Source organism: Malus sylvestris, chromosome 16 (assembly GCF_916048215.2).
Source record: "Malus sylvestris chromosome 16, drMalSylv7.2, whole genome shotgun sequence".
Classification (NCBI taxonomy): Eukaryota; Viridiplantae; Streptophyta; class Magnoliopsida; order Rosales; family Rosaceae; genus Malus; species Malus sylvestris.
In genome coordinates, this window is record NC_062275.1 from 3648177 (window position 1) to 3670312 (window position 22136).

Consider the following 22136-nt stretch of genomic DNA (forward strand, 5'->3'; position numbering starts at 1 on the left):
TCATTTGATAACTTATTTAATCACATTATTATCCGCGTACGAAAGGTTAAAAAAAAAACAATCATTTAACAATTAATTTAATCACATTATTATCCACATGCGAAATACATTTTTTATAACCAGCATTATACGCATCTTAAAATGTTTTGAATGTGTTTAAAAATAGAGAAAATAATATTTAATAAACAACTAATTGAATCATATTATTGCTAGCATATTGTGAGGCTAAGCCCCCTCCTCTTTAGTGTAGATAATATCGTTTGTTAAAAAAAACAATCATTTGACAACTTATTTAATCACATTTTTATCCGTGTGCGAAAGACCTTTTTTAGAACCGGCATTACACGTCTCTTAAGATGTTTTGAACGTGTTTAAAAATAGAGAAATTAAATTACATTATTACTAGTCTATTGTGAGGTACTAATTAAAAAAAATGTACCAAAAAATTAATTATTAAAAATACACTATCAAAATGATGAAAATGCCCCTGACTTATTTAATGCATTATTTTGGGATGCCTTTGAAGTTTTTTGTCTTGGGGGCATTTTTGTCCAAATATTTTTGTTGAAGCTTGATGACACCAAAATCACTATTCACTTTTCAATTGGGTTTATATATAAGATAGATAGATAATACTCCTGCCATTCTCTTTTAATAAAGCAAACATTTAAGAGCAAAGAATGCTAATTTAACATAAACCATTCCCCGATCGAGTTGGGTGATACCAAATAGGCATGTCTTTTTATTTTATTTTATAATTTTTTGGGGTTGGAAAATTTGAGCCAGGAGATTATATTGTGGCTGATTGAGTACTATATGTCGGATCAAACTATATATGCTAGTTAACCATTGAAGAAAACAGCCAAGACCTTTAACACCATTCTTCCGCGCCTTTCCTATTCTGAATCAATATACCATGAAAACACGTCAACCTCCTCCTCCTGTTGTTCCCCGATACTTGCAAGAAAAAGAACTCAGCCAAGAAGACAAAGACGATATATTCTCTCTACCTACAGAAAAAGCTTGGGTTGCACATGGCCTTCACAAGTACCATGGTTTTTGGCTGTCAACTAAGCAAATGCAGGGAGTTTTGGCATGCCAGAAACACTTCCAAGCCGTAGATTCTGATATCGTTCTTGTTACCACTCCGAAATCAGGCACCACTTGGCTCCAGGCACTTTTGTTTGCCCTTGTGAAACGAGCGCACTATCTGGACCCTCAGCGACACCCTTTGCTCACAGAAAATCCTCATGTTCTTGTGCCCAATTTGGAGTTCGATATCTACACCGACAGACAGGTACTTCCTGACCTCTCCTCCCTGGCCCGTCCAAGGCTCATTTCGACTCATCTACCGTATGTTTGTCTGCCGGATTCTGTCAAACATTCGGGTTGCAAAGTTGTTTACGTGTGTAGAGATCCCAAAGATGTGTTTGTTTCACTTTGGCATTTCTCGAACAAACTGAGGCCCGTGGGTAGTGGAACCATGTCACTTGACGAAGCGTTCGATAAGTTCTGCCGGGGAGTGAATACGTCCGGACCCTTTTGGGATCACGTACTAGGGTTTTGGAAGGAGAGCTTAAAGAGGCCTGAAAGTGCATTTTTCATCAAGTTTGAGGAAATGAAACAAGAGCCCGCTCTTCATCTGAGGAGGCTGGCCAAGTTCTTGGGGTGCCCATTTTCTCCGGAAGAAGAGACACATGGAGTTGTGGATGGTATCTTAAGGTTGTGTAGTTTTGAAAATTTAAGCAATTTGGATGTGAATAAAAGTGGGATATTGTCGTCTGGTATGGAGAAAAGCGCATTCTTTAGGAAAGGTGAAGTTGGAGATTGGATGAATTATTTGACCACTGAGATGGTGAAAAAACTAGACTCTATTACTCAAGAGAAGTTTCATGGTTCCGGATTAAAGTTCTAGGGTTTGCATCTTTTTTCTTTCTGTGTGAGTCTTTCTCTTTGTGGGTGAGTTTTTCTTCTTGTGCGAGCGAGTTCTTCAAATTCTAGTAAATCATTTTGCCGCCGGCCCTAGCCATGACTTGATTCGGTGGCAGCTCTTTTCCTCTTTTTTCTTCTTGTTTTTCTCCTCTGCTGCTCTCTGTTTTCCGGCCCATTGTTTCCTTTTGTATCCACTCCCTTGTGCCTTTGATTTAACCAGCCTCTGCGCGCAATCGGAAAGCTTCTTTTTCCGATTTCCCCTTTCTTCTGTTCCCACTTATCTATCCACCCTCACGCATCTGCTCAAACCAATTTCTTTCTCTCCCACTTGGATTCGTCCTCTCCCCACTCCTCAATTGCGTCATTCCGCAATCATTTTGTTTAGTCGTGTTTCACGGCCATATTAGATTGTGCGTAGTGCTTCGGCTCGGATTTTACACCACCAATTTCCTCCTGTGTGTTGATCTCGACACTGCTACCTGTTGGGGTAGTTTCCTTTCCTTCTCTTGGTGGCTGCTGTTCCAACATGTGGGGTGTTTGCTAGAGGATGATGAAATTTATATTATTTAATTTTTGTTTCATGGCTTGGTTAGTTATTATCTCGACGGCGGAAGAGGATCCATGCATTTAGGGTTTCTTTGTGTGTTTTTCTGTGTAGGGCTCACCTTTGGGTTGGGATTTTCTTTTGTAGTTGTTTTGGAGGTCATAATGTTGTAGTGTGCTTTGTGTGTTTTTTGGGCCTCCACTCTTGTATGTGTGGTGTGTTGGTAATAAAATGTCACATTTTGAACCAAAAAAAAAAGTCCTACTGTTTATGACATCTTTATTTATTTGAGCGGGAAATCATTAATGAGTAAGAGAAAGAAGGAAAGTGTATGGGATCAACTAGTTCCCTAGTAGTAATAATCCTTGACGTTACACATATCAACTAATTACCTAGTAGTAACTCATCTCTATTTTTTCATGTGTAGCATAGGAGAAATCTGGAATTAGAATAATCTCAGTACGCATGTTTAATAAACGTTGGAATAAGTTGCTAATAGAATGGTTGAATTATTAGTTCCATATAAGTAAAGATAAACTAGTGCTTAATATTTTTCATCATCCTCTCTGTAAATCTATAATCCTACTCTAATGACTAAAACTACCACCAGTTCCACCTTCCTAGGAAGTTTGATCACTACAAAAAAAGACAATAGTCACGATTTTGAAAGTATCGAAGGAGTTAAGGAGTGAACGTAACTTGAATCACCAACTCTGGCTCTCTTTCTCGCTCCCTCAGACTTTTTCTTCTTCGATTTGCATCATATCTGTTTTTTGTTCTCAGTTTTAATTTGAATCTTTGAAATTTGACTTATATATTTGAGATCTCATCTTGTTCTTCGTGGATTTGACTTTTCAAGAGCTTTTTTTTTTTTTTTTTTCAATTTACCAACCCCAACATGCAATTTTAGGATTATTAATACCATTCATCGCTTTCATCTCCATCCATCGTTACCTGCTGTATTCTTTCTTCCTAAAACTCAAGCATAAATTCGGACATTAATATTAAAACAAAGAATAAATGGAAGCTTAGAAGTCAAAATGAATAAAGATGTTCAGTTGCTTCATCAAATACTATCCATTGTTTCACAAAAAAAGGTGAAAGGGAAAACGTCGTCATTTTGTCAAATAGTTAAGGCTAAATACAGCACAAACAACATTAATTCATCCTTAAACTACTAGCTTACATGGGCTTCCTTCAAAGCTCGAATCCTTTGCACTCCTTGACAGAGCTGGGAATATATACTTTCAGGGAATCTTTTGTAAAAATCTCAGTCTCCAGGAATTTCTTTAGTATATAACTTACCTTTGGCATACAACAATTTGTACGCTACATATTAATGATTTATTGAAAAGAAAAGAAAAAATTGGTGAAATGCAAATACAAAGGAAAAGAAAAACCTAAAATGGAAAGTACGTATGAAATATAAAAAATGTTATTCTTATCATCTATGTATACTATCATTTGTACCATTTTTTTAATAGAGATAAGACTACACATGTTGGCGGATTCTATTTTTATTAGAAAGATACTACAAATAGATGATAAGTATGGAATTGAATTCTCTCCTAAGCCCAAGGAAAGGATCCTCCTGACCAAAGATCTTGGACCGTTGGATTTTCATCCAACGACTATAATTATTATAACTTTAAAGGAACCTCCCTGTTTGTAACCATTAAATAAAAATTCAACAATCCAAAATCCTTGGTCAGGAGAAGAGGATCCAATTCCGATAAGTATAATATGACTCAGACAAATATTACGGTCCGCAGATTCTGCATAGATCCAGAAAGGATACCAGTTCCAATAAAAGTGGATAAAGCTGCAGATGTGGGCGCAATAAAGTGGAAATCTCACCTCAATATCCTAAACCCTAGAATAAAAAAAATTCTCTATGGATATCTCTTAACACTTAGGTAATTCCAAACAAGTGCACATCGTAATGCGAATATCCGGAAATGAATAAAGTTTTTAATTTTTATGGAAATGAACTTGTGTTTCTTGCAACAAATACGCTCTGACCTCTATATATAAAGTGCATTTTAAAACGTTAACTTCGCATTTAACTACTACTAAGACATTTTTTTATAAAACTACATACCTGTCTAATTGTGCATGTATTAATTAATAAGTTGGACACAATGTAAGTGTTGTTGGGTCTCTCTGATAATTTGACATAAAATACCCACACCACCAAGTCAATTCTAAGTCGCTTTGGTCCGTGCTCCCTCCTTGGCAATTTCGGCTACGGGGGTGTGGCTAGGGGTGGATGGGTGTAGTAGATGGCGGATCGATGGGGTAGATTTTGTTGGGCTCTTGTACGTATCGTTTATGTGGCATCAAAGTATTGGTTGAGTGGGTTCATTATGTGCCATATCAGTAAATTAACAGAAAATTCACCGAATTTGGATAACAAAGATTACATGGATGTGAGATAGTTAAATTCTGTAAGATTAACTCAGTGTTGTTGTACTGTATATTAACTACATTGAGGAAGAATCAAAGAGCGAAAAAGAATGTAGGAAAATGAAAAACTTGAGATAGAAACAATTGAGAGAGAGAAAGAATAAATTGTATGAATTGTATTTCAGACTTAATGAATTGAATCCTTACAATTACATAGCTTTTATACACACATATATCCAGCTTAACAACTTTAGTATGATATGGCAGCTTCACTAACTAGCCAATGTTGAGCTGTCATTTATTGATACTCAACACTATATTGGGACGGGATGTTTTTATGCACGTATTAGACATACATATATTGGTACGTGATGTTTTTATTCACGTATTAGATTTAACGCTAGCTTTCGTATAAGCACATTCTACATCCCTTTCTCAACGATATGTATTTTTATGTTATCAGAAGAGTAACTCAATGTCATTGTACTACATCTTTCTGTAGCTTGCTTCGGTGTTCATGTAATAGGATCAGAGTATATGCCGCTACTTGGCTCCGACGATTCAACTTCCTTCTTATTGGCAGTGCCCGATGTTGAAATATAATGTAATTCCTGATTGTCATTCTCATTCTGACTAATTAATTACTTATAATCTATGAGTGTTCTAGTTAATTAAGGAGAAGAGTTCTTGATTTCGACAAGGGTTGTATTTCAAGGAGCTTATATAGGCACTTGCATTTTGTTCGGATGTATTTGCGGTTCATGATCATTATCTTTGGTTGCTGCTTGATGAACAATTCCTGCTTATGTTTTCTTAGTAAAACAGTTGGCTTTAGCTTATGTGGATTAGATTTGTAGAGCTTGGATCGAAACCCGTTGACACGACGTTCACATGAGAATGTAGGATGGCCCCTTCCTGTTAATTTCTTATAGGTTATCTGTTTGATATTGATGAAACAAAGTTATATAGCATGTTGCTTTAGTTAAATCAAAATATGCGAATATGTCCCTATAAAACTATAAATTTATAATTAAGGTTGCTGCTGTTTTCTCGAGTAGATGATAAATTATTCAGATACTCATATTTTCACCTTACTTGCGATTTGTGTGCATGGTTAGTTCGACGAACCATGATGGAACACTGAGGCAGCTACTGTATCAAGGCTATAACAATATAACCATATAACATAAACTAGAAGCACAAGACATGGATACACATAGCTATGTTAGATGAATGGTGTAACTGACGTACCTTGCCTTGTTGCGCAATTTTTGCTACCCACCTACAAGAAACCACAAAAGCCGCAGTTTAGTATTGAACTCGCTGAAAATATATATCATCATTGCATTCATGTGAGTTGAACATATTGATACCTTCTCCTTCCAAGTGTTGTTAAACCATGTAATCATCTGCATTTACGTTGATACTTGAGGAGATAGACTTGTGCTTTTGGCATACTTTCCATCCTTGGCCACTAGGCAAGAATTTACACTTACAATTAATTTCAATAGGACTAGTCTTAATTCTGGGCTGATTCTCTAGTTGAAAGTTTTGGGTAATAAACTTGATATTCAATAATTGTTTTACACACATTACCATGCTGCAATGTACAACAGATTTTATATACATACATTCACTCGACAATGCTGCAATGGACATCAAATTTTATATACATACATTATTACATCCGCATGCAATAAACAAATGAAATGCAAGTGATGTCCTTGCTGCCCACGATGCAGCAATCAGAACACAAGGTGCAGAAACCATGTGATACACGATGCAGCAACCAGAACACAAGGTGCAGAAACCATGTGATAGTCTTAGCTGTCAAGGAATGTTGTATCCATGTGCAACATTCCTTTTGTCCAGGTTGTACAGCTTGTCAGTTGCAGAATGCAGTGGGAAGGTTGTGGTGGAATTGGTTGTGCTGACGTCGTGGACTGGTGATTTATCCAAATTAGGTTTATCACGCCCCCGCAAGCTGACGGGGCGTTGACGAATAGGAAGCTTGGAGATAAGATAATGGAAGCGGACAGACGACAAACCCTTGGTTAAAAAATCAGCAATTTGGTCAGTGGTAGCCACATAACCAACTTCTATTTCCTTACGAATGACCTTGTCCCGGATGTAGTGATAATCCACTTCCACATGGCGCATGCGAGCTTGATAAACGGGATTGGAAGCAACAGCAATGGCGCTGATATTGTCACACCAGAGACGAGGTGGCGGTAATGGAAGATATAAATCACGGAATAGATTGCGAAACCATGAGAGATGGGCAGAAGTATAGGCAAGTTGACGATACTCCGCCTCTGTGCTAGACCGTGATACTCCACGTTGCTTTTTCGAACTCCAGGAAATTAAATTATTGCCGAGAAATATGCAGTGACCGCCAGTGGAACGCCGGTTATCAGGATCGCCAGCGTAGTCAGCATCAGCGAAGGCAGTTAGTGTGAGGGGACTGGATTTGTAAAGTAAGTCGTGATCATGTGTGCCTTTCAAATACCGTAAGATACGTTTGACTGCAGCCCAATGCGCAGTAGTTGGAGAGTGCATGAACTGACACACTTGGTTGACAGCGTAAGCAATATCAGGACGTGTAAATAGAAGGTATTGAAGGGCGCCCACAACACTGCGAAAAGAAGATCCATCTGAGAGAGGCTCACCATCATATAAACTCAAGCGTTTACCACTGGGAACTGGCGTTGAGATGGGCTTGGCGTCAGCCATATTAGTTTTATGTATAAGCTCCAAAATATACTTGGATTGAGTGAGATAGAAAGCAGAAGGCGTCCGGGAAACCTCCATCCCCAAGAAGTAGTGTAAGGGCCCAAGATCTTTCATTGCAAAATGAGTACCAAGCTGTGTGATAAACTGAGACAAGTGAGCATTGTTGTTCCCTGTGATTAAAATGTCATCCACATAGATGAGAAGATAAATGATTGTTGAACCATCAAAATAGGCGAAGAGAGACGAGTCAGCTTGGGAAGCAGTGAAGCCCAAGTCTTCTAGTTTCTGAGAAAAACATTGAAACCAAGCACGGGGTGCTTGTTTCAAACCGTATAGAGACCGTCGAAGTCGACACACATGAGAGGGAAACTGTGGATCAACGAACCCTGCAGGTTGGCGCATATAAACTTCCTCATTCAACGTGCCATGAAGGAAGGCATTTTGAACATCAAGCTGGCTGATAAGCCACTGAAAATGAAGAGCAATAGAGAGAATGAGCCGAATGGTGGCATGTGTGACGACCGGACTGAAGGTTTCGTAGAAATCAATGCCCTCTTGCTGATGAAAGCCATTGGCAACTAGGCAAGCTTTAAAACGCTCGATGGAACCATCATAGTTCGTTTTGATGCGATACACCAATTTATTAGGTAACACGTTCATAGAAGACTTGTAGGGTACCAAAGTCCAAGTGCCAGTACGCTGTAAAGCATTGAATTCATCCGCCATGGCTTGGCGCCATTGGGGAGACTTATTTTCCTGTGAGAAACATGTGGGCTCAACCAAAGTATTAGTAACGTTAGTGATGCAAGCATATCTGGGATTTGGTTTTCGAATTCCTTGTTGACCACGCGTGATCATGGGATGAGTGGATGGAACAGTATGTGAAATGGTGTTGGCAGGTTCAATATTCACGTGAGTAGTGAGAGTTGATGAGTGAGAATGAGAGTCTGGGGTAGATAGCGGTAGGGAAGGAGGGAGTGCGGTGGCGACAATCGGTGTTGGATGGGAAGGAGGGGTCGGTGGGGTCGAATGTGGTTGGGTGTAATGGAATGTATCAATGTTGAGGACATGGTCCAACTGACGAGGGTTTGACAAGGTCGGAGGAGCAAATTCTTTAGATGGAAAACTCTTTTCATTGAAAACTACATGACGAGACAAAAAAGACTTGCCAGTGGTAGGATCATAACATTTATAACCTTGATAATTTAATGAGTATCCTAAGAAAATGCATTGTTTTGATTGAAACTTAAGTTTAGAATCAGTGTAAGGACGTAAATAGGGAAAACAAGCACAACCAAATACTTTGAGAAAATCATATTGGGGTGATTTTGAAAACAGTTTTTGGAAAGGAGAGACGCCATTCAAGATTTTGGTAGGAAGACGATTAATGAGATAATTTGCAGTTTGAAAAGCGTCATCCCAGAAAGTGTGAGGGAGAGACGCATGAGCAAGTAAAGTTAAGCCAATTTCAACAAGATGACGATGTTTACGTTCCGCAAGACCGTTTTGCTCGGGATGATGAGGACAACTGAGTCTATGATGAATGCCATGTTGAGAGAAAAGTTGTTTAAAAGAGGAATTGACAAACTCTCCTCCACCATCAGATTGAAAAAATTTAATTTTGGTGTTGAACATATTTTCTGCAAGCTTTTTAAAATTAACAAAGGTTTGAAAAACATCATATTTTAACTTTAAAGGATAGAGCCATGCATAACGAGAAAAGTCATCCACAAAAACAACATAATACTTGTAACCATTAATTGAATAAGAAGGAGAAATCCATACATCTGAATGTATTAATTCCAAAGGAAACGATGACTGGGAAGAAGATAAATTAAATGGCAACTTATGACTTTTGCCAAGGGGACATGATGAACAAAAGTCGTAGGTTGCATTACCAGTTAAAGGTAATTTATTTTGGGAAATTAGACGACGCAAAACATAAATTACAGGGTGACCTAACCTAGAATGCCAAATAGCATCCGACACTCTAACACCGACAAATGCAGAGACTCGATGGTTGACCACAGAAGAACTGGAAAATGGATAAAAACCATTTTTACTCCGGCCTTGCAAAAGCATCTTCCCCGTTTGAAGGTCCTGAACACGATAGGAATTGGGATATAAGGTCAGTGAACAATGGTTGTCTTTGGTAAATTGATTGATGGAAATAACATTAGTAGAAGCATTAGGGCAGTGAAGGGTGTTGGGAAGGGTAAATGAGTGATGAGGTGTGTGAATAAAAGAAGTGCCAACATGAGAAATGTGCAAACCTGATCCATCCACCACGCCATTAACATTGTCAGTGCCATTGTAGGGACGAGGATTTGAAACTTGACTCAAATCATTGGTGATGTGTGCATTGGCTCCAGAGTCAAAAAGCCAGTTTTGGATGCTAGAGGGAGACGGTGCAGCAACAACATAAGCTTGGAGACGTGGAGCAGGAACACGTCCTTCATAGGCCATATTGAGGCGATTGAAACAATCGATTGCAGAATGGCCGGGACGACGACATATTTGGCATTGGATACGGCCACCAGATTGGGTTGAAGAAGGAGGAGCACAAAAAACACCAGCATGAGGTTGTCGGGGTGGAGGAGCATGGTGTTCCTGGCCTTGAGGACGAGAAGGAAATTGGCCACGGCCACCATTGAAGTGACCACGACCTCTGCGAGGAGCACCGCGACCACGGGAAGGTCCTGAACAAACTCTTCCAGCAGCAAGGGCAGTGAGCCCATTTTCAAACACAGTATGAAGCTTTTGACGTCTCTCTGCACCAAGAAGAAGAGCCTCCAAGGCACTGTAAGTGATGGCCTCATCCCGTGCTTGTGCAGAAGCAACAGTACTCTCATAAGTAGGCCCAACATTATTTAAAATAATGGCAATAAGATCAGAGTCAGTCACAGGAGAACCAGAGAGGGAGAGAGTGTCAGCGAGACAATTAATACGATCAAGAAACTCAGCAATAGAGGAATCACCACGATGGGTATTCATAAGCTCACTACGCAATTGGAGGAGACGGCCAGTAGACTAAGAAACATACCTGTCACGTAAACAAGTCCATGCAGAAAGAGAACTTGTCTTACCAATAAGAGAGGCAAGAACTGTGGGATGGACCGAACTGTTGATCCAAGAAAGAACCATAGCATCTTGTTGAATCCATGCATCAAAGTCAGGATTGACTTTATCAGTGAGTTGGCCTGCATCATCCTTCAAGAAGGTAGGAGGAGATGGGTTGGTTCCATCGACAAAAGACACCAGATTTCTGCTACGAAGCAAGGGCAATATCTGGGCATGCCATAGGGGATAGTTGGTACGATCCAACTTGATAGTTAGAAAGTTGGAAGCATTGGGAAGAGAGGGACTTGAACTGGACGCCATGAGAGAAAAAAAAAATTAAAGCTTTTGGTCGTTAGACTATCAGCTCTTAGATACCATAATAAACTTGATATTCAATAATTGTTTTACACACATTACCATGCTGCAATGTACAGCAGATTTTATATACATACATTCACTCGACAATGCTGCAATGGACATCAGATTTTATATACATACATTATTACATCCGCATGCAATAAACAAATGAAATGCAAGTGATGTCCTTGCTGCCCACGATGCAGCAATTAGAACACAAGGTGCAGAAACCATGTGATACACGATGCAGCAACCAGAACACAAGGTGCAGAAACCATGTGATAGTCTTAGCTGTCAAGGAATGTTGTATCCATGTGCAACATTCCTTTTGTCCAGGTTGTACAGCTTGTCAGTTGCAGAATGCAGTGGGAAGGTTGTGGTGGAATTGGTTGTGCTGACGTCGTGGACTGGTGATTTATCCAAATTAGGTTTATCATTGGGAAGACTTAGAGTGGGCTGAGATGCCTTTAGCCTTTCCATGCCACACTGAAGACGAGTCTTACCTAGGATACCTTAGACCTTGACAAAAATATACTTAACAACTTACATAACACAAACACTGTTCTAAAAATCCCCGCCTAGCGCCGCCTAGGCGCTAGGCCCCAGCCCACCGCCTCGATTAATGCCTAGGCCCCAGCCCACCGCCTAGACCACCTAGGCACCCGCCTAGCCCGCCTAGACCCGCCTAGGTTGCAACTCACTTAGATAGAAAATACATAACTTTCATTTTGCATTTTGTTTTTTTTCCAATAAATTGTAAAAGACTTGTTGCATACTTGAATGAACAAACATTATATCCTTATTTCACATGTTTTCATTATGTTCCAATACTTCATGATATATATGCATTCTATTTTGTAGTTTATGATGAAATTATATATATTTCAAGTAGAAGCAGACACTTATTTACCTGAAATATGATAGATTTACTTAAATCTGCCTAGTCCGCCTAGGAGCCCGCCTAGCCGCCTAGGCGCTAGGCCCCAGCCCGCCGCCCGACTAGCGCCTAGTGACTTTTAGAACCTTGAACACGAATATATATTATTATGGAATTGTCTCGCGCTAATAATATAAGAACATAAATTGACACAAAACACCATAATAGTAGTACTACTCTTGACATATAAGTCATTCTCCTCCAATATTTGCTCATATGGCTTCAGTGCGAAGTAAACGATTAAGAGCAATGGATGCTAGTTTAACATAAACCATTCAGTAAGTTGGGTGATACCAAATAGGCTTGCATGGGACATGACGTGCTGTCAACACTAACTCGTACTGTTTGGGCTAAACCCATCGATCGATGTGGAACGACATCGGTCCTTTGATCCCGTCAGTACGCATTTGTGAATTCAATTAACAAAATAACTGATATCCTACACTCTGCTCCTCCGTCCTTCAACATTGCATGGTCCCCAAGCAGAGCCGGCCCTGAGGGTGTGCAACAGGTGCCACCGCACAAAGTCCCCGATTCGGAAGGACCCCTAAATTTTCATTACATGTATGCAGATGCATATAAAATAATTAGATTCAAAAGATTTGTAAACAGGAGATAACAAAAAAGCATCCAACGTGTATCGAACTTAAGAACCTTGAAGGTACGAATCCCAGTGATATTGTTTTGTTATATTTTAAGCTTTTGCAAATTTGTAAACAGGAGATAACAAAAAAACATCCAACGTGTATCGAACTTAAGACCTTTGAAGGTAAGGAAAAACATCTAGCTGATCAAACAACAGCTTATTTTTGTTGCAATAACTTGTAATATTTTAGTTTTATAGATGAAAACATTAAAAAATATAATAATAAAGAAATATAACATTAAAAAAAAATTGAAGGACCTCCATCTAAGTTTTGCACATGGCTCCTCAATACTCAGGGCCGGCCCTGTCCCCAAGTATGTATTTGTGATTCATATTTGATAAAATAACTGCTATCCTACTCTCTGTTAGTTAGTTCTTCAACCATGCATGCGCCCAGGTTTAGTGATATAGTGCCAAGATTAATCTCATAAATCAAATCGTGTAAATCATATTAATACTTTTTAAAATTTCTCTAATTAATCCAGCTCATTTTACATTAGGTGAATTACGAAGAAAGTTGAAGTTCTACCGTAAAATTTATTGACAATACGAAGAGTATCCCAACTCCTTATATGCACATACAATGTCCTTTTTTTTTCTTCTATAATTTTTTGTAATTGGAAAATTTGAGCCAGGAGATTATATTGTGTGTGGCTGGTTAAGTACTATATATTGGATAAAACTGTACTAGTTAACCATTGCAGAAAAAACAGCCAAGATCTTACACCCCTATTTCGCACCTTTCCTATTCTGAACACCATGAAAACACCTCAACCTCCTCCCCCTGTTGTTTCCCGCTACTTGCAAGAAAATGAACTCAGCCAAGAAGACAAAGACCTTATATCCTCTCTACCTACAGAAAAAGCTTGGGTTGCAAATTACCTTCACAAGTACCAAGGTTTTTGGCAGGCAACTACGCACATGCAGGGAGCTTTGGCATGCCAGAAACACTTCCAAGCCCTAGAATCTGATATCCTTCTTGTAACCACTCCCAAATCAGGCACCACTTGGCTCAAGGCAATTTTGTTTGCCTTAGTGAAACGAGAGCACTATCTGGACCCTCAGCGACACCCTTTGCTCACAGAAAACCCTCATGTTCTTGTGCCGTTTTTGGAGATCGATGTCTACGCTGACATACAGGTACTTCCTGACCTCTCCTCCCTGGCCCCTCCGAGGCTCTTTTCGACTCATTTACCGTATTCTTCTCTGCCGGATTCTGTCAAACATTCCGGTTGCAATGTTGTTTACTTGTGTAGAGATCCTAAAGATGCGTTTGTTTCACTTTGGCACTTTGCAAACAAACTACGACCCGTGGGTAGTGGAACCATTTCACTTGACGATGCGTTCGATAAGTTCTGCCGGGGAGTGAGTGTGTCGGACCCTTTTGGGATCACGTACTAGGGTTTTGGAAGGAGAGCTTAAAGAGGCCTGAAAGTGCAATTTTCATCAAGTTTGAGGAAATGAAAGAAGAGCCCGCTCTTCATCTGAGGAGGCTGGCCAAGCTCTTGGGGTGCCCATTTTCTCCGGAAGAAGAGACACACGGAGTTGTGGATGGTATCTTAAGGTTGTGTAGTTTTAAAAATTTAAGCAATTTGGATGTGAATAAAAGTGGGATATTGTCGTCTGGTATGGAGAATAGCGCATTCTTTAGGAAAGGTGAAGTTGGAGATTGGATATGAATTATTTGACCACTGAGATGCTGAAAAAACTAAACTCTATTACTCAAGAGAAGTTGCATGGTTCCGGATTAAAATGAGTGTATTCAATTGAGAATTTGAAAGATTTTAATGGATTTATAAATTCATGGATTTTTATAGAGTTTAATTAATTTATAGAAATTTCATATAAAATTTTGATTTAATTCTCTCAAAATCTCATGGGGAGATGTCAGATTTGTGGATGCTTAAAATACACTATGAAATCTCTCAAATTCCCTCTAATTTCTCAACTTTATCAAATTCTTTAAAATCAATTTTTAATTGAATATATCTGGAATGTTATAAACTTCTTTAAAATCATAATTGAATACATCCGGATTTCTAAGGATTTTAATAGACTATCTTAAAACTCTAATTGAATACACCTTGAATTTCACATAATCACTTAAAATCCTGATTAAATACACCTAGATTAATTAAAAGAATTAAAATCCCTCAAAATCTCAATTCAATACACCCCCTCTAGGGTTTGCATCTTTTTTCTCTGTGTGTGAGTCTTTCTCTTTGTGGGTGAGTTTTTCTTCTTGTGCGAGCTAGTTCTTCAAATTCTAGTAAACCATTTTGCCGCCGGCCCTAGCCATGGCTTGATTCGGTGGCAGCTCTTTTCCTCTTTCTTCTTCTTGTTTTTCTCCTCTGCTGCTCTCGGTTTTCCGGCCCATTGTTTCCTTTTGTATCCACTCCCTTATGCCTTTGATTTAACCAGCCTCTGCGCGCAATCGGAAAGCTTCTTTTTCCGATTTTCCCTTTCTTCTCTTCCCACTTATCTATCCACCTTCATGCTTCGGCTCAAACCAATTTCTTTCTCTCCCACTTGGATTCGTCCTCTCTCTACTCCACAATTGCTTCAATCCGCAACCATTTTGTTTGGTTGTGTCAATCTCGACATTGCTACACCACCACTTTCTTTCTGTGTGTCGATCTCGACATTGCTACTTGTTGGGAGTACTTTCCCTTCATTTTCTTGGTGCTACGATTCCAAGTAGTAGGGTGTTTGCTAGAGGACGATGAAATTTGGTTCTTTTTTTGTTTCAGGGACTTGGCTAGTTCTTATCTCTTGCGTTTACAGAAGGATTGGTTCTTGGTCGGCGGCAAGCACTACAGGTGCTTCGGCAGCGGGAGAGAATCCACGCGTTTAGGGTTCTTTGTGTGTTTTTTTGTGTAGGGCTCACCTTTTAGGTTGGGCTTTTCTTCAGTTGTTTTGGAGGTCATAATGTTGCTGTATGCCTTGTGTGTTTTTGGGCCTCAACTCTTGTACGTGTAGTGTGTTTGTAATAAAATGTTACCTTTTGACTACAAAAAAAAAAAGGTTTTAGGGTTTGCTTCTTGCTGCTTATGACATCTTATTTATTTGGGGACGGGTAGTCATTAATGAGTAAGAGAAAGAAGGAAAGTGTACGGGATCAACTAGTTCCCTGGTAGTAATAATCAATGACGTTACACATATCGACCAGTTACCTAGTAGTAACCCATCTCTATATTTTCTATGTGTAGCATAGGAGAAATCTCGAATTAAAATAATAAATACTCATGTTTAATAAACGTTGGGAATAAGTCATTGTAGACATCGAAATTTCGGTAAATAAATGTTGACCGATAAATCAAAGTGTCAACGCTCATGTATTACATAAATTTTACACGTAGCGTGTGACTAAACGAAAATTGAAATGAGTTGGAAAAGTCATCAAATAGGACACGTGTCAACACCTGGCAGAAACGACTTATTTCATCTGGGATATTATATTCAAAATTAGGCCTTGGAAAATTCTATAAATACAAGCCCATTTCATTCATTTGGGAGGAACCAAAATCATTAGGCAAAACTCTTGAAGCTCTGAAGCTCTGAAACTCCGAAGCTCTCAAGCATCCAGGTTCCCGAAGAATCAAGAAAGCGTTCTTCGTTCATCGTTCATCCTAAGATCAAGCCCCAACGGCCCTTTGGATCAACAATCATCCACCAATTCAAGATCAAGCCCCGACGGCCCTTGAAGAAAGTGTTCTTCGTTCTTCGTTCTTCGTTCATTGTTCTTCCAAGATCAAGCCCCGACGGCCCTTGGATCAACCATCCACCAATTCAAGATCAAGCCCCGACGGCCCTTGAAGAAAGCACCATCGTTCATCATCCGTTCATCCAAGATCAAGCCCCAACGGCCCTTTGGATCAACAATGTCGACAAATCCACACATCCAACCGTTCTTCAAGATCAAGCCCAAAAGCCCTTGAAGATCCGTTCATCACTGTTCTTCAAGATCAAGCCCAAAAGCCCTTGGAGATCCGTTCGTCACTGTTCTTCAAAGATCAAGCCCAAAAGCCCCTTTGAAGATCCGCTCAAATCCACCTTCAAAGATCAAGCCCACGGCCCCTTGAAGAAACTTCCAACTGTTCATCCAAGATCAAGCCTCGACGGCCCTTGGATCAACGAAACACCAACCAATCAACACCTTACGGAGATCGAATCAGAGGATCAAAATAGAGAGAGATTGTAACCCAAAATCATCAAATACAAATATTTGTTTATGCACGTCGTTTCTTGTCTCTTTCGTTTCAGGAATTTTCCGTGTTCACAAATTGGCACGCCCGGTGGGACAATCTCTACCTCTCATCTCTTTCTCCGTTCAAGGAATCCAAGCACACCTCAAAGTCAATGGCATCAAGCAAGGGACAAACCATTCTCGCAACCACTGAGGGAAGGATCCTAAGCACTTCTGCCGCAAACGGACAATCCATTGGCGCCACAACCGCTCCTCAACATGCCACTTCAAAATTGGTGCCGCTAAAAGAGCAAGGGGAGCATCCAAGGTGTGAGTCTGTCATCAACCTGACCTCGCTGGGGGCACCGAAGCATGATGCTGAGGCACATAAGATGACATCCCAAAGCAGCCAACGACGTTCTTCATCAGCATCTTGGATGTCTAAAGGAAAGTCACGTCTATTGGTCGCACAAGTCATGACTATCGGCGTTACCTCAGTTGAAGAACAACTGGCTCAGATGAATGAAGCAATCGCAAGGCTAACCCGAACTGTGGAAGAAAAAGACTTGCAAATCGCTGCACTCGTCAGCCGACTGGAGCCACAGGACGACGAGAACCCTAACCCAGAAGATGAGCCTTAGGTGGAGAAAAACGATGCGAAGCCCGAGCCAGACCAAGCAGCGGCACTCATGGGATCTCTTTCTATCCAGCAGCTGCAAGAGATGATCACCAACACCATCAAGGCACAATACGAAGGGAGCTCAAATACCTCCGGGTTGTACTCAAAGCCGTATTCAAAGAAGATCGACGCCTTAAGGATGCCGAGGGGTTATCAACCACCAAAGTTCATGCAATTTGATGGAAAGGGAAACCTGAAACAGCACGTTGCCCACTTCGTTGAAACTTGCAACAATGCAGGAACCGAAGGGGATTACCTCGCCAAGCAGTTTGTGCGCTCGCTGAAAGGAAACGCCTTTGAGTGGTACACGGATCTGGAGCCTGAGTCCATCAACAGTTGGGAGCAATTGGAGCGGGAATTCCTCAATCGCTTCTACAGCACCCGCCGCACTGTGAGCATGCTAGAGCTAACAAGCACAAAGCAGTGGAAAGACGAGCCAGTCATGGACTACATCAACCGATGGCGTAATCTAAGCCTCGACTGTAAGGACAGACTCTCCGAGATTTCTTCAATCGAGATGTGCATCCAAGGCATGCAATGGGGTTTGCAATACATCCTTCAAGGCATTAAACCGCGGACCTTCGAGGAATTGGCCACTCGCGCCCATGATATGGAGTTGAGCATCGCCCATCATGGGAAGAAAAAACCGATCGCCGACTACAAGGACAACAATGTTCTTGGGACAAAGGTGGAAAAGGCTGCATGGAAACCCACCAAGGAAGCGATGACGGTCAACACAGCTCCCGTCAAAATCTCCACACGAGGCAAGGCGATTCAAACCGAAGCTTTTCGTGATCAAGAGATGCGTAAACGCACTTTGAAGGAGCTTGAGGAGAAGATTTATCCATTCCCCGACTCTGATGTAGTTGCCATGCTGGATGACCTGTTGGGCAAGAAGGTGATCAGTTTGCCTGAATGCAGACGGCCGGAAGAGATGAATCGTACCGACAACCCAAGATACTGTAAATTCCACCGCTTCATCAGTCATCCAACGGAAAAGTGCTTCGTACTGAAAGATCTCATCCTGAAGCTAGCACAGCAAGGGGAAATCGAGCTTGACCTCGAAGACACGGTGGCGGCACACACTACTACTATCGTGTTTGAATCACTCGATCCTGTGCATCTCCGAAGCATGCATGATCATTCCCGTCAATGTTCAAGTCACATGGCACCTCCTACACAACCATCACCGGGGGCAAGCAACCAAGATGCATCTACTGGTGATAAGAAATGGCGGACATCGGTGACCTACAAAAAAATGAGGAAGCCAAGACCACAAGCCACAAGGCCAAAAGAAGAGCCTAAACCCGCCCCTCGAACTTCAGTCTTCAAAAGACTGAATTATTCAAAACCTAGAATTGCAGCACTTGATCGCATCAATGGTCGAGACCAAACTTCTGTCTTCAAAAGGCTTGAGACGCCAACACCGCAAAGATCAGTCTTTGAAAGGTTATCAAAGCCCAAGAAACAAAGCGGCACAGCTAGATCTCCTCCGCAACGGTTGGCTTTGGACAGACTTGAAGAAACTAAGAAGCCTTCTAGAAACAGGAAGACAACGCCAAAGGGAGAGAAGCTCGACAGTCTAGCAGGAAAAAACGATGTTCAAAGCTTGATTTCTTCAAGGATGAAGCGCCAAGCAACTTTGGAAGTCAACACAAAAGGACCACTGAAGGTAAGGAGGCGCACCATCATCTACACCGGCCAATCTTCACGGCAACAAACCCAAAAGGACCGCACTGAAGAGAAGGCCCGAGAAGACAAAGAAGACAAAATCCTGGAAGAAGACGTCACTTCCGGCTCTGTCAACTCAAAATCTTCACCTCAATCGCTGGGGGCATGCTCCAAAAACATGCCAGTCAAGCCGAGTGAAGTTGAAGGATGGACTTATGTCACTCCGAAGAAATTGCACAAAAAGCATATGTCTTCTCCACAAGCTCACAAATGGGAAAGGGGGCAAAACAGCTCCTGTTCACCTCTAGAACAATGTGAAAGTGTTGGAGATAATGAAACTTTGACGCGAAGATCATCCATCCCCATCACGATGTGTGACATCTTCCCAGAAGACTTCTTCAACTACTCAGTCAAGGTTCCTTGCTATGAAGATTGCGAGGAACGACTCTCTCAGATCGCTTGACGAACCAAAGCTCCTTGCCTGCATGAGCCTAAACTGCATGGCACAAATGCTCCTTGTTCGCACGAGCCTAAACTGCACAAACCAAAGCTCTTCGCCGGCACGAGCCTAAACTGCATGGCACAACGCTCCTGGTCTGCACGAGCACAAAAGGCAACACCAACGCTCCTTGTCTGCACGAGCTGAAACTGCAACACGGCACCAAATGCTCCTTGCCTGCATGAGTTAAAACTGCAAACGACACCAACACTCCTTGCCTGCATGAGTTAAAATTGCAAACGGCACAAAAAAAAAATTCCAAGAAAAAAAATGTATTTTTGAACTACGTTTTGACTTGATCTCTTTCTTTGGAAGGGTACGTAGGCAGCTTGAATATTCAATTTCAAGTTTAGTCACATCAAAAAAAAAAAAATTAAAAAAATGTTTTATTAAATAGAGTCAATTTTATTACAGAAAAAAAAAATAAATAAAATACATATGTTTTATGTATTAAAATAAAAATAAAAAATAAAATAAAAAATAAAAAAATAAATACAGATTCCTTTTGTATACATATATATATATATATGTATATATGACCTCTATCCAGCCCATCAAAAAGGGGTCATCCAAACTCAAAAGGAAGCTATCCAGGCCCAAGTGACAGCCTTCAAGCCCAGGCTTCCCTCCCAACAACACCAGGCCCACCGGTGCTCTTCCTCAAACAGGCCCCGAAGACCTTGAAGCCAAGCCCACCGTGATGGTGTTCATCACCGATGCCATCTGCTCTATTCTCCTCATACAATTCTTGGTCGGAATAAAGGGCAATAATTTCCTCTTCTCTTTGAGACCACCATCCGCTTCTCGTATCAGTTCCCAATTCTTCTTCCCCCGTAAACCCTAATTTTGAAGCTCAGGAGCTCCGATTTCCGCAGATCTGGCGAGATGTGCTGAGGGAGAACGCGAGGAAGAAGTTCGAGGAGGCCCGATTCGAGATGGATCCGGAAGTTATAACGCGACTACTCATCGACGATCATGATGCGGTGCTGTCGGCGATAGATGAGCTCGCCGAGAAGCAGCGACAACAGATTCAACAGAAGCGCAGGAGACCCAGTCTGCGCTTGAGACGCTGATGAATGGCGACTGGGTGATGACTGGAGAACCGGAGCAGAGGCCTACCTCGTCAATTCAGAAGGGACACCAGATCCATTTCCTCTCTCTCTCTAGACACCCTTCGTGCTTCCGCCTCTGCCGTCGTGGTCTCGCCGCCATCTCCGACATCGCCAAATATTAAGACCACCTACACCTTGAACACTGAATCCAAACCCGAGATTCCCAAAGTACGACATGGCGGGCGGAGAAGAAGAGATCCACTCGGATGCCCCGGACGGCGACGACGGAGATGGCGTAGCACTACCGGGCTCGTATACCAGATCTATCAGAGTCTCTTTCCTTGTGTCCATACGAAGATTCGAGCACGCGCGAGAGCTTCTTCTTCTCAATCACGACCGTCTATCTCTTCAAAATCACTCTGAATACACAATCGATATCTACCAAATGGGAAAACCCAATCCTGATGAAAAGATTCTCAGCTACAATGATGTTGTACTCAGACGATCAGACTTGGATATCCTCAGTGGCCCGTATTTTCTCAATGATCGACTCATCGAGTTTTATTTCAGTTACCTGTCATCATGCTCTGAGGAGATATTTCTCATTGCACCTTCAATTGCATTCTGGATGATGAATGCGGTTGGTCAATGCCTCCACGAGTTCCTGGTACTTCTTAATTTGCCTGATAAAAAAACTGGTAATCTTTCCAGTCAATGACAATGAAGATGTGAGTGAAGCTGGAGGTGGATCTCACTGGAGCCTACTTGCATTTGAGAGAGATTCTAACGTCTTTGTTCATCATGATAGCAATGGAGGGATGAATAGAAGGCACGCTAAAAAACGGTATGATGCGGTTGTTGACTTCATGAGTGTCTCCAGTTCAGCAACTAAGCCCACTTATCAAGAGTGTAGTGATTCACCGCAACAAGTAAACGGTTATGATTGTGGCTTGTTTGTGTTGGCTATTGCAAGGGTTATATGCAGCTGGTACGGAAGTAAAGACAAAGGTGAGCAGACTTTGTGGTTCCATGCTGTGCGCGAGCAGGTCACTCCATCTGTTGTTGCTGTAATGCGAAACGAAATCCTGGAGCTGATAAGAGGTCTCATGCCCGTGAAGTGAAGTTTGCCTACAAAGTGAGAGTCGATGAAGAAGAGAAGCAACATCTGCAAGCTCAATCACACCTCCTATGCGGCATTCGACCCCGAGCTCGGCAGCAGCGGCGAGGACGGCGGCGTTGTTGTCCTGAAATGTGGAAACGGCAGCGTCAGGGTTCCAGTTGTGGGATTCAACGAAGAAGAGGGCTTCTTGCTTCAAAGCAAATATGATCTCGCAGGAGGAGCTGACGATGGCATCGTTTTGGGAATTGGATTCTTGAGCTTCGACTTCCATGACGATTAGGATTGTTCAGTGCTCTCCGTCCATGCTTTTCATT

At 41.3% G+C, this 22136-nt stretch overlaps 1 protein-coding gene and 2 pseudogenes across 1 annotated transcript; all 3 read left to right on the forward strand.

The window, feature by feature from the left end:
• Positions 1 to 668: 668 nt before the first annotated feature.
• Positions 669 to 2734, forward strand: LOC126607025 (cytosolic sulfotransferase 12-like). The gene has a single exon (XM_050274437.1). The coding sequence runs from the start codon at positions 917 to 919 to the stop codon at positions 1913 to 1915; it is 999 nt and encodes a 332-aa protein (XP_050130394.1). The 5' UTR covers positions 669 to 916; the 3' UTR covers positions 1916 to 2734.
• A 10640-nt stretch (positions 2735 to 13374) lies between these two features.
• On the forward strand, positions 13375 to 14399 carry LOC126607027 (cytosolic sulfotransferase 15-like; annotated as a pseudogene).
• Positions 14400 to 20567: 6168 nt separating this feature from the next.
• Positions 20568 to 21882, forward strand: LOC126607030 (NEDD8-specific protease 1-like; annotated as a pseudogene).
• The last annotated feature ends 254 nt before the right edge of the window (positions 21883 to 22136 follow it).